This window comes from Cupressus sempervirens, chromosome 2 (assembly GCF_028749045.1).
Source record: "Cupressus sempervirens isolate cs-2001-9-10 chromosome 2, ASM2874904v1, whole genome shotgun sequence".
NCBI lineage: Eukaryota > Viridiplantae > Streptophyta > Pinopsida > Cupressales > Cupressaceae > Cupressus > Cupressus sempervirens.
The window spans coordinates 457,238,174-457,251,086 of NC_143119.1; the positions used below are offsets into that span (position 1 = coordinate 457,238,174).

Sequence of the window (12,913 nt, forward strand, 5' to 3'; positions counted from 1 at the left end):
GGTGATTCATGACCTAATAAGAATTCAGTACTATTTGAAGAACTTGCAAAATGGATCAGCTTCTTCCACTTGCTTGAGACATCACTTTCAATGCATAAAATCTTTGTTTCTCGGCCTATTCACTTGCACGGCAAGGAATGGAAATCGTACTACTTGAATAAACTAAACAATCGATTTGCAGGATATCGGTAGAAATAATCAATGGTAAAAATGTAAGGGTCGGGTGTTATGGAGACAAGGGAAATTTTGAAAATGTAGCATATAGAAAGAAGATCAGGCATAAGGAATATGGTCCCATCTCTCTCTCACGGCTTCCATATATGGAGAGCAATCGGGACTTCTTGGCTTCCGTAGGTTTAAAAGGTTATTTGTCATTTCAAATTTGCGAAGTGTTAAACTGATTGGAAAAGAAAGGAAAATAAAAAGGTTGGAAGAAAGAGTTGGAAAAATTGTGATTTGGTTTATTTTTTATAATATATATGTACGTACGTGCATGTGAATATATCAATGGGGTGACATCATTTTATTAAGTTATTATAATATAATGGTGCCATTTCATTTTTATATTTATATGTACGTGTATATATATATATATATATATATTATAATAATATGATGAAAAATCAATTAAAATCCCTTGGTGTACATTTTATATTTTAATTAGATTATTTTATGTTTTATTTGATTGTTTTCTTAATAGCTCATGCGGGTCTCACAAATGTACCCTGTGTTCAAGTCATTAGGTCCTTACCAAAGAAGTTTAAGGTCATACCTGCCAATCTTGATGATTGAATTAAGCGAACATCCCATTCCGATGATCTCGTTTAGCAATGCTTCCCCCTCTTACATCTTCTCCTACAATCACTCATGAAAACACTTCTACCATGATGACAATTCATAATAATTCCATATAAATATATAAAAGACTTTAAATTATTAATCATAATTTAAAAATCTAGCAACTACTAACATGAAATAACAATTAATGATTAACGACTATCTACATTAATATTTTATACAACGTATATAAATAACTATCTATTTCACATGATCATGAAAGAATAATCCGTTAAATTCAACGGTTATGAACAAGTTTAAAATTTGGTCAAAATTTTGAGATGTAACAAATTACTAGATGAACTACATGGGGTAGTATATTTCTCAAAGATAGATCTCAGATCTGGATAGCATCAGTTACGGGTTCATGAGGAGAATGTGCATAACACAGTTTTCCGATGTCACTATGCACACTATGAGTTTCTGGTTATGCCATTTGGACTCACTAATGCATCGGCTACCTTTCAAACATTTATGAACCATATTTTTAGAAAACAGTTGCGAAAGAGTGTGTTAGTATTTTTTGATGATATCTTGTTTTTAGCAGAACTTAGGAGGAGCACCTGCATCACCTAGATGAGGTACTTAGTATTATGGAGGAGCACTCATTGTTTGCGGAGTCAAAGTGTGAGTTCGGATTGATTGAGATTCTTTACCTTGGTCACGTGATTGGTGCAGATGGGATGAAGGTACACCAAGAAAAGATTCAGGCAATCCTTGATTGGCCACCATCGAGGAACGTATCAGATTTGAGGAGCTACCTTGGTCTTTTCTCTTATTATAAGAGGTTCGCTAGAGGCTTCTCATAGACAGCAGCTCCCCTCACTGATCTCACACGGAAGGGGGCATTCAGGTGGACTAATGATGCAGAGGTGACCTTTGATAAGCTCAAGAAGGTGATGAGCACATGCTCAGTTTCTCATGCCCTTTTGTACTAGAGTGTGATGCTGTAGGGAGCGGAATTGTGTAGTTTTGATGCAAGATAGGCATTTGATAGCTTATGAGAGCAAGAAGTTCAAGGTTGGTAAGAGACTTGTGATAAGGAAATGTTGGCCATTATGCACACTTTGGCCAAGTTTAGATAGTACTTGGTGGGTGGCAGGTTCACAATTAAGACAAACCACAACAGTTTGCACTACTTCTTAGGGCAGAAGGAAAATGAAAGACAACAAAAGTTGGTCAGCGAGATTCAGGCCTATGATTTTGACATCGAGTATGTCAAGGGTAAGAACAATGTAGTCGTTGATGTGCTTTCCAAGAGAGCTTCAGTAGTAGAATGTTGTGCTATATCTGAGATATTGGCAAATTGGAAGTCCCACTTGCTGGTTGAGTATTCTAAGAATACTTGAGCATGTCAGATTATGGATGGACAACTTTAGGACAGCGGGTACAAGGTAATAGATGATGTGATTTTTTATAAGGATAGGATCTACCGCATACCATAATCTAAACTCAAAGGAAAGATTATGGAAACCCTTTATGATGCACCATCTGTTGGACACCTAGGTTTCTTCAAAATCTATAGATAGGTCAGGGAAAGGTTTTCATGGAAGGTTCTCAAGGACGATGTCCTCCATCGTGTCAAAGAATGCTGGACTTGTCAGCAAAACAAGTCAGAGCATGAGTTTCTAGCCGGACTATTACAACCTCTTCCTATTCCAGCGCAAAAATGGGAGAATATCTCCATGGACTTTATTACAGGGTTGTCGAGGGTGCAGGGTAGAGATTCCATTTTTGTGGTGGTGGACAGATTGATTGAGTACACTCACTTCTTTGCTATAGCGGCAGATTGGTTAGCCTCTCAGGTAGTTGGGTTATTTTTTTGAGAGGTTTTTCATCTACATTGTGAGCAACAGGGATAGCAAGTTTATCAGCACCTTTTGTCAGGAACTATTCAAGTTGGCAGGTATGGAGTTGACACCTAGGACAAGTTACCACTCTCAGACAGACGGGTAGATTGAGATAGTAAACAAATGGGTGGAGGGTTATCTTCGAAACTATGTAGCAGGGCAACAAGGAGCTTGGGTTAGATGGTTATATCTAGGGGAGTATTGCTACAACTCCTACCACATGTCCATCCGGATGACTATATTTTGAGCTCTCTATGGCAGCGAGCCTTTGTCATTCTTAGATTTGGCTTTGCAAGACAGCAGGGCACCACTAGCTGGCAATTGGATACAGGAATAGCAGGACATTCTCAGATCTCTTTAGGAGAACATTCCTCAGGCTTAGAATCAACAAAAGATGTACGCTGGTCGCTGTTGGACAAAGCGGAGTTTTGAGTTGGGTGACATGGTTTATCTTCGTCTCCAACCTTTCAGGCAGAGTTCATTAAAGAAGAGTGGGCCACAAAAACTTCAGCCTAAATTTTTTGGTCCCTATTGCATTGCTCAGAGGGTTGGGGAGGTCACTTATGAGATGGACTTGCCAGATGACAGCCGAATTCATAGTGTTTTCCATGTTTCTTGTCTCATGAAAGCGATTGATCAGCATTTAGTACCCTCCACTGGATTTCCCCCACTTGATGAGGAAGGGACGCTAGTATTAGTTCCACCAAAGGTGATAGTGGTCAGAGAAAGGAAGTTGTGTAACAGGTCTATTAGGGAGTATCTAATTCGTTGGAAGGATTTACCATATGAAGATGCCACTTGGGAGAGCGAGTCAATCATGTAGCATTTGACACTAAGATTTCTTGAGGGCAAGCAATCTCGGGAAGGGAGGACTGTAATATCCCCTTCTCTACGCTAGACCTAATGGCGCCTTGTTGGTCTATCTTTCCATCCAGATACGCTAACGACATTTATTTTGAGGATGCCAACTAGTCACAAGGATCTATTTGGTTTCATTGGGAACTCCTAAGGTTAAGTCACTTTATTTTATTAAGTTGATTTATAAAGTACTTTATCGTTTAAAGTCACTTTATGACAAAACTGACTTAAGTGACTAAAAGACAAAATAGGCTTTTATCCCACATTACTTAGTTGTTTGTACCTTCTCTCACATCGAGGTTATAAAAGCAAGTATCTGCATTGGGATTAGCACTATGAAATATATCTATATTTTGAAAACAAAATCGGTTGATTACATGTGACTAGCTATCTTAAGGATGAAACCCCTTCAGAAGGTAGGGAAGCTGGACATAGCCCTGGTATCCCTTGTGAGATTACATCAAGTTCAAGTATGGAAGGAGCAAAATATTATTATTCCATCAGCCCTCATTCAATTGAAATCGATTGACAGTTTTATTACATTATACCACTATTCTTCAGTGGGCAAAACAGTGCATTTGTTTCAATCAATATCCTTCATGTTACCTGTAAGGGATCTTTGGGGAAGTTATACCTCATTAGCAGGTAGAGGCCGCAAGACCAAGATCACTCTAGACATAGCGAAGAGTTGATATACCAGACATGGCCATACAATCCTTGTCTGCACATACATATTGCAGTATACGAGGAGGTAGAAGCTAGGTTGCAGGTGGACAACAATAATGTTGAACTACGATCATAGTCTGCCAGCAATATCACTATTGTGGTAGTCAATCACAGGGTGTATGATTATAAGTGGGAAGTACGGGTATCTTTAGATACCAATTGGGAGTTGGCATTGTCCTCGCAGTCTGGTGTATTAATAACAGAGGTTTGAACGCTATACAACAAGGTTGTTAGAGGGATAGTGTGAGTCTTAACCTATCTGCAAGGGTGGTATAGGTTTGATGAAAGTGAGCAGAAAATAGGAAGGGAAAGGAGGCCGCAGGCCAAGTCACTATGCAAGGGTCGATTCCAGTAGCAAGCGTTTTCTACAAGGGGTGACGGTGGTATTCGTAGTTTCAGAAACTATATCCATGAAGAGCATGCCAAAATGAACTATGTAGGCTCCTAGTCAACAGCGGTTATCCAGGTTCCATTATTATTTTGCTTTGTGATTGTAAACCAATATGTTAGTGATTTGAACATGAAGAAGCATGGTCTGATTTTCGTTCAGTAATTATATCTCCACATTCATTAATAGACAAAACATTGTACTAGGACTATTGTAATTGTGAATTTAGTGATGTGTCCTTTCAAGTTCTGTCATTGCATACAATTTCTTTAGTCATATTTGGTGTATTTTCTGGAGTCAGATTATTACACCAACAGTGCCAGTGCTGCCCTCTACAAGCACCATACATCTATTACCCTTTGGTGCTTTGCCTCTAGTGTTTCCTTCCAGTGCTTTCCCCTTGGGTGCTCTCCCAAGGGTGTTTCCCTCGAGTGTTTCCCTTAGATGTTTTCCTTAGGTGTTTCTCTTCGATGGTCTTGCTCGGGTGTTTCCCCTTGGATGTTGTCCCTCTAGTGTGGTGCTCTGCTTTTGGTGTTTTCCCTCAAGTGTTTTCCCTAAAGTGATCTCCCTCGGGTGTTGTCATCGAGTCTTCTTCCTCAAGTGTTTGCCTTGGGTGTTTCTCCACTAGCACTTCCCCTTGGGTGATCACCCTTGAGTGTTGCCCTTGGGTCCTTCCATCAGGTGTGTCCCTTGGGTACTTTTCACTCGGGTATAGTAGTAGCTGATGTGTGGTGGAAGACATGGGTTTTTTCTTGGGAACATTACAATTTGTTTTTCTTCAGTCTTTTATGCATATCATTGTTTTGAACAACTGTCTCGTATCATGTGATAGTTCTTGATCATTATATGTATTGTATTGACTATTGTGATGTAGTCTGTTTATGATCTTTCTTGAAACATTGATTGCCACACATTTTATGGAGTGTGTGTTATTCATTGTCCCTTTATTTGACTATTGTCCTTCTTGTGTTTGCATCATGATAGTAATGTATCATTTTATGAAAATTGTTGTCCATGCTATGATACCACTACTAAACTTATGAAATTTTCCCTATGACTGTGAATGTTTCCTTATGCCTCATTATATGTTGTCTTTGTGTTTGCAGAGGATGGAATGACCTTCTAAGGTCCCAGAGAAGGGATATAAGCCAAAAAGAATCATTAAAAACAATTTTAAAAATGTTCATTTTTTACCTAATGGCTCATTTGGCCACAACAAAGTCCTGGTCATTGGAATCGCTGAGTAATCAGTGGCTATGGACTTTGCATCAGTATAAAGCCAAAATACCCTGGAGCCCTAATTCGGCTGATGATGCAGGAGCATTTTAGGTTCTTGGCAATGTTGCACCATTCATTTCATGTTTTGTTCTTGTTTACCTATCTCAATGATCATGTGTGCGGTCATTTGATCATACGTCTCAACTTGTGCAATCCTAAGGGCTTAAGGGAGATCTATTCAGGATTATTCCCCTACGATCATGTGTCATTTGGATTCCTTTTCGATGAGCACTTTAACTAATCATTGGGTTCTGGCACTTTAACCGATCAATGATTTTCCTAGAGTGACATGTGATTCCTGCATGTGGTCGTTTGAGATTCCTTGTGATGATTCTGGAACATGTATGGACCTATATCTAAGATAGCATCTTCGTATGTGTTCATGGTCCTGATCATTGATCCTATCTTTTGGGTTTGACTTGTGAGCTGTAACACGTTTCCTAATTATCGAAAAGTGTGAATCTTCTAGGCTGACCTGTGTCAAAGTGATTAAATATGTAATATCCTTGATGTATCACAGTGGTTGGAACTTGTTAGGGAGTTCTACAGGTCAAGTTCTTGTTTGCAAATGACCGCATATTGGATTTGTGTCTGTTGTAAGGCTACAACTGAGTAGGCCTTGTTACCTGACATATTGTAAGCAAATTACGATTGGATCTGAGAATAATCAATTGTATTCCATCATTTGATATTTCCTTTGTGTTATTGCTTCCCTACGTTACTCTTGCTGCTTGGCTGGACATCTCCATTGGGGATTCTCCTTCCCTAAGTTGTGTCAGCTCGAGACTTGCCGACTCCTTTAACACTAGCCAATGGTACACTTGACTTGCGAAAATTGTTGAAAAACATCAGGATGGAAATCTAACAGCACAAGAGTGATCCCAATGATGAAAGATGATAACTGAGCTGTATTTGGTAACTTACCAAATATAGATGCTCTCTCCAAGAATCTTGAAACCCAAACTAGAAGTCGGAAATAGCATCTGAAAGAGTTATTTAACTCCTCTAGACCATCCAAGCTCATCGGAAATATCAAAACACCCCTTAATTCATGCTGACACAATCTCAGAATGTCAACAACAACGACACTGCTAGCTCAGGTTTAGCTTTAGCTCAGGTTTGCAACGCTTCAGCTTGGCTTCCAACAACTCTCTAAAAAAAAACATTTGTTTTTATGCTGATGAAGTGAGAGGTCATTTCCATGTCACATGATGTCTGTTTAAGGCTGAAGTTCAACTTCCATCCAATAATTTTGCAGATTTCTTGAAATTTTTCAAGTGCCTTGTGTGCTAGTCAAAACACTTCTGGCAGAGTCGTGTTGCCATCTAAATACTATTGGCAAGTCTGTACAATTTGAAAAAGTAGTGAAAACATGTTATCGAGTGTAACACCAACACTTGGGTGCATCGGGATGCTGGGACAGAGGGCCTAAATTTCCGGACAACAGGGATACATATAGAACTTAGAATGTTTGTTATGAAATGCTGTTTCAGTATAATAAACTGAATTGAAATAATTAAACATGCAAAATTGCAACACAAACTAAAACCATTGAACACACAACATAGTAACATTAAAAAATCAAATAGAAATTCAAGCACCCGTCTCAATGGTAGCATTGTTGCAGAATAGCAGAGCTATGGGTACTCAGGTGCTCCAAGTACCGTATGTGGGGACATCCTGAGGTAGGTACTTTGAGGTTTGGGGGGGGGGAGAGGGGCACAGGGGAGTGAGTCCCCAAGTTTTATTCATGTTTTCATTCTTCAATCACCAGCCTAAGAATGGCTCATTGACAAATCTACTCTACAACGAAGGCTTCCTCGCTCTCAGATTCTGTAAGCTTGGGTAGTACGTGGGTGACACCATCTGCATTGTATGGTTTCCTGAGGAAAATTAGACAATCTTTACAAATGTGAGTGTACACTTAACCTGTAAAATCCATGCAACACTAGAGCCAAAATAAATGGCCTTTTAGTTTCTACTAATTCTAGAGATTACTTAGGCTCCCAAATACATAACCAAAACTGTTGCAAAAGTTCATAACACAACTATCTTTTATGGTGATGCAATATTCTTTGATGCATAGCATGCTTCTATATCACTAGATCATTCCGGACCTGGATGGTAGTGCATGGGAGCTGCCTGCTGATTAAGAAGATATATCATTTTGAGCAAGAGTTGCCACAAAGATGGATATTTACTTTGGGTTCTGCAAAATTGCAAATCCATTATAGCACTTGTAACAGCAATCCGCTTTAAGAATGGTTAAAAAACTTAAAACAATTTTTGTGGCCTTCAAGTCAATCATTGCCTCACTGATCTTTTCACAGTTCCCCATTTGTACCAACAAATGAAAGCAAAACTTAGAAAGCTATTCTAGAAAAATGAAAGCTCAACTTAAAATGTCCAAATGTTAGAATCCTCATATATTGATTCACGAATATGTTTCAAATATAAAAGTTAGATTATCCCTTACAATCTATAGATCCTTGAGGCATATTCCAAGCAGGTTTAATTATAAAATCTATATCTTCTATAGTGAAATTTACTGCAAAAACTTCATCCAACAATACAAGGAGCAAATCAATGCAATCCAAGTCCTCTCTTACTGCTCCAACTTCGTGCTTTTTGTCAGAAGAGAAAGGAAAATAAACCAAAAAAATATTTAGAGGGACGAGAGACAATTAGTATGGAGGATCCTTGTATTTAAAAATCAGCAGAGAAACTATTGCATATATGAACTCCTAAGATGGTAATTGCATATAGGATCATTATCAGTTAATTAGTAGGACAATTTGTAAGAGCACTTCTGGTTTCAACTATGTGTATTTTCACGTCAAAGATGAATTCTAACTTTGCAGTTTATGAAAGAATAAAATTAAGGAAAATTGAACTGATTGGAAGGATCTCTCCTCTCATGAATACCCTACCATCTTGCTATAATTTTCCCTCGCCCAAGTGATTCGTTTTCATTAGTGAGAGATATTCAGATGTTTTAAACCCTTTATATATACGTAGATGACAAATACATTTAAGGTTATAAATCTGTTAATCTAATTTATAGATTGTAAAGAGTTAAGAGCTAATTATTTTAAATCGTTGCATTATTATGACAAACGAAGCCGAAGACATGTACATATTCTAATGTCTAACTAATAAAGAATGCAATAGACATGCTATCTTTATGCTTTAGTTATAATTTTAAGGTCAGTCACAAGCAATTCTTAACTACAATTGGGCTTTGCTTCTCAGGTTGATAGACATCAGGAACACACAACGAGCAGATGTTTTTTCATTGTACAAAAGGATGGATCAAAATCAGATTTCTCGTACAAGAAATGCTTGAAAAACCTTGTTCAGGAAAAATTTCCCGACTGTGCAGAAGATTTTGTAAAAAAGTACTTTGAATCGTAGAGAAAAGACACAGTGGTAATGTCAAATCCTTTTGCTAAATAGAATGAAGCAATAGTGCTGTCTTTTCTAATGTTATAGAAACTGGTAATCAGTTCCATTATCAGAGGGGTTCTTCAATTTTTTTTTGTTAAAAAGAATGGAATGCTTTCTTTCAATGTTCCATCATGTAAAAACGGAATCCCTCTATAAATATGATGTTCTTCTTCTGTGATAATCTTCGTCCAGTGAATGATGTTTTCATTTTCATGTGCATTTAGTATTTACAATTTCCAGAAATTGCATACGCTTGCTCCGCTAAGTGTTGTGTATATGTAGTCATAATTAGCCAAGCATGTTTTGACAGACTATTAATAACCTGTCTTATAAATCTGCATTCCTTTGTAAACTGTTTCGAAGAGCGTGTAGAAATCATTTCAGTAAGAAACCTTCCTCAATATATAAATTTTTATTTGGCAGTGAATGAGATTCTGTAGATGAGATATGCCAAAGATACAGTTCGAAGGCAATGGTTTCCATTGTGTGCTATGACGAGAAGAGCATAAAAGACACTTTATTTTCTGGTGTCTAGGCCTATCTATGCACCTAAATCTGCAAAGTCCGGTTGCCTTCTCTTTATGTGGATGGGATAGGCCTTGCAGTAAGGTAGAGAACGCTTGTTAACTGATGACATGTCAATAATGAGATCCTGGGAAGAGATATCTAATAACTAGCACTTGTTTCAATTCTTTCATAATAAAAGCAGTAATTATTTGGCACTTAGCTTTCTCCACTTTGTAAAGGGTTAATCCAGGCATGTTGAAGGTACTGATATTTTCTATTATTGAATTCAGGTGTGCGATCAGTTTTGTTTTAAAGGTACCGATCGATATTTATAGAATATAGCGGAATATCTAGAACATCAATGTTACAAAGATAGATTCTGATTCTAAGGCATTAAAAGAAAATGGTGGCTAAAGAATCTAATCCTGGGAGTGTGTTAAAGACATACCTGTGGCTTTTTCTTCCAAGCAGTGTTGTCCGATTGGGATATTTTGGCGACCCTAATATATTGTATTTCCGTTATTAGCTTCATGTTTCAGTGGTTTTAAAAAGCAGTTTTTTAGTAATTATTAAGATATATCGCAATTGTAGAAGGGGTATTAAAATGCAAGCCAAGATAATATCTCAATTGTACAAGGGGTATTAAAATGCGAGCCATCAATTAGAGAGAAGGATTGAATTGACTGTACTCGCTAAGTTGTAGTTGCCCAACTCTTTTTGCATCTGTAGTGAAATATTAACGAGCATTATAAAAGAAATAATACGGACAGTTTGATAGGGCGACATCATGCTTAAAATATGCATCTTTGGTGTAGTCATTCAAACAAATATATTTCTCAGGAATTTCTCGACATACCAAAGGTAAAGACATTTTCAATTTCTCCACAGAATAAAGTGGGAACATATCGGGAATGACGAATTTTGATTGGCTCTTTCTGGTTGACTTTGAGATGGCTGATAGCCAAATTCGTTTAACAATGTTAATAAATAATCTCCACAGTGCGATACTGAACCCTTTGTGCAATAACACACAACTACGTTAAATATGATGCATTAATACCATCATTCTTCCCGACCAACAAGTCCAAGGGACCAATCAGTGTACATGATGTTAAATAGTGTTAAAATCAGTATCTTCCTCAATTATTCAGATTAAAGTTGGAAATTTCCCCAAAACCAAAACCTTGCCAGGTTTGAAAAAATAATTCCAAAAAAAATAGGCGAGTTTTAAGCAAAGACTGTAAAAAATTTGGAAACTTAAAAATTGCTTAAATTTAATTAGAGATGCATTTGTTTGCAAAATTCAATGAGAAGATGAGAACACAAAAGAAACAAGCTGTATCTAGATATATATAAAATTTAAATCTAAATTCGGTACATAATGATATTCTTGGGAGGTATGTTGATGGCTGGAAACAAAATAGTAAATAGTTTTTGCAAGACTGAAAGTATTAACATCATTACAATTACATCTCTAGTAAAAATGAAGAGAGGTAGAACTTGAGGGTCTAGTCCTCGAATTCTGCACAAGGCATGAGTGTGCCTCATTGCTTGATATGCTGTGACTCACGTTGTAGCTTATCCTAGCTTATCCTCCATCCTAGATGTAGCTCTGCCTCTAGCTTCTTCTAGCACTGACAATGACTCCTCATCTGACTCAGCCTCCTCAATGTTGTGTGAAACCAAATGCACCCCCCAAATCCTTCATGGTCTGTCTCTCAAAATCAATGACGCTAGTCTCTTCAAACAAGAGGGTCTATATCGCTCAAATCCATGAAAATCAGCGTGCAATTGTTTGAAAGAGCATTTTTCCCATTCTCAGCCAAATAAAAGTGAAGAAATGATGAAATGAAATTTATTTGGGCACTGTTTTGCCTTAAAGCACTATTTTGGAACTACAACCAATTTTTTGACGGGTCTTTTTGCAAAAACTTGGTGAGCACTCAGCCATTTTTTTGCTAAAAATAGTTGTAGAAACTTGCCAGTAGTCCATCTATGGTTGAGATACATCTGAAGTTTATAGGATAGCAATATCATGTCGTTTACCAGTAAGTTTTACTTAAATCATTTTTTAAAATATTGTTATGCCATCCATGTTAATCGATAAAAACTTCAAAAATAGTTGCAAAGCCTCCTAAAAATAACTATAGAAGATCTTGTTTCAATCTTCTATTAAAGACTCTACAGACGATTGCTTTCAAAAGTAATAATTCTTTGACAGGTACCAATACCACCTCTTTCATTTATAGAGGCATCTCTTGTTAAGAATAGCTTATGAGCTGGTTAGACAAGCACACCTCCATAAATAACTCTTTCCCGATAGATCTGGAGTTGTTGCTTGGCCATCTGTTCATATAAGAGTACTTCCCAATAAATAAAATTTGTCTTAAAATCTCAACACATTCTTGAAGTACACACCTCCATGCAGGCATTCTAATCTTGATTTCGCATATTGATATAGACCTGTCACAAGAATGTTAGTATTTCATATGCATGACTATGAATAGAAAACCGAACTCTCAATTCGCACATGTTTAGTGTCATGCAACAGACATCAACTATTGATGCTACTAAATAGTGTATTGATCAAGAATGAAACAGGTCTCAATGATGACAACATGCTTTCAATTAGTGATCTTAGGATGCTTACTAAATTGCATGGGTGATTAATGTACAAAATGCAATAATGATGACCACCACCTCACCTCAACTGATAGGAATTTATCAGTAGCAGTTGATATGTAATAATGAAAATTCACAAACATGGACCTTTACTACAGGTAACAAGTCGTAATAAAAAAGTTCAGACGCTGATGTCAAAGTAATATGTGAATATTTACAAATGAAGGAATGACAACAACATTCATTGATAAGTAGATGTGATAGCAAGTCAATGACGACTCTAATATTGTGGTGGGATGATAATGTCAAGTTAGACGATAGAGTAAATAATTTATGGCTCTATCTAGTATCTGTGACATCTCTTGTGGAAAGGAGCATGAGCGTGGAGCCTACATGACAA

At 37.2% G+C, this 12,913-nt stretch overlaps 1 protein-coding gene and 1 long non-coding RNA gene across 4 annotated transcripts in view; both read left to right on the forward strand.

The window, feature by feature from the left end:
- The window catches only part of LOC149573020 (DNA-directed RNA polymerase V subunit 1-like), a 323,206-nt gene extending 313,641 nt beyond the window's left edge, over window positions 1-9,565 (forward strand). For all 3 annotated transcript variants that reach the window (XM_089814168.1, XM_089814169.1, XM_089814170.1), the window contains one exon: window positions 9,190-9,565. In XM_089814168.1, the coding sequence (XP_089670294.1) occupies window positions 9,190-9,351 (162 nt within the window). In that variant the 3' untranslated portion in view covers window positions 9,352-9,565. The remainder of the gene's footprint in view (window positions 1-9,189) is intronic.
- Window positions 9,566-9,807: 242 nt separating this feature from the next.
- On the forward strand, window positions 9,808-10,422 carry LOC149573023 (uncharacterized). The gene is made up of 2 exons (XR_016360007.1): window positions 9,808-9,993; window positions 10,182-10,422. It is a non-coding gene; the product is annotated as an uncharacterized LOC149573023 (long non-coding RNA).
- Window positions 10,423-12,913: the final 2,491 nt, after the last annotated feature.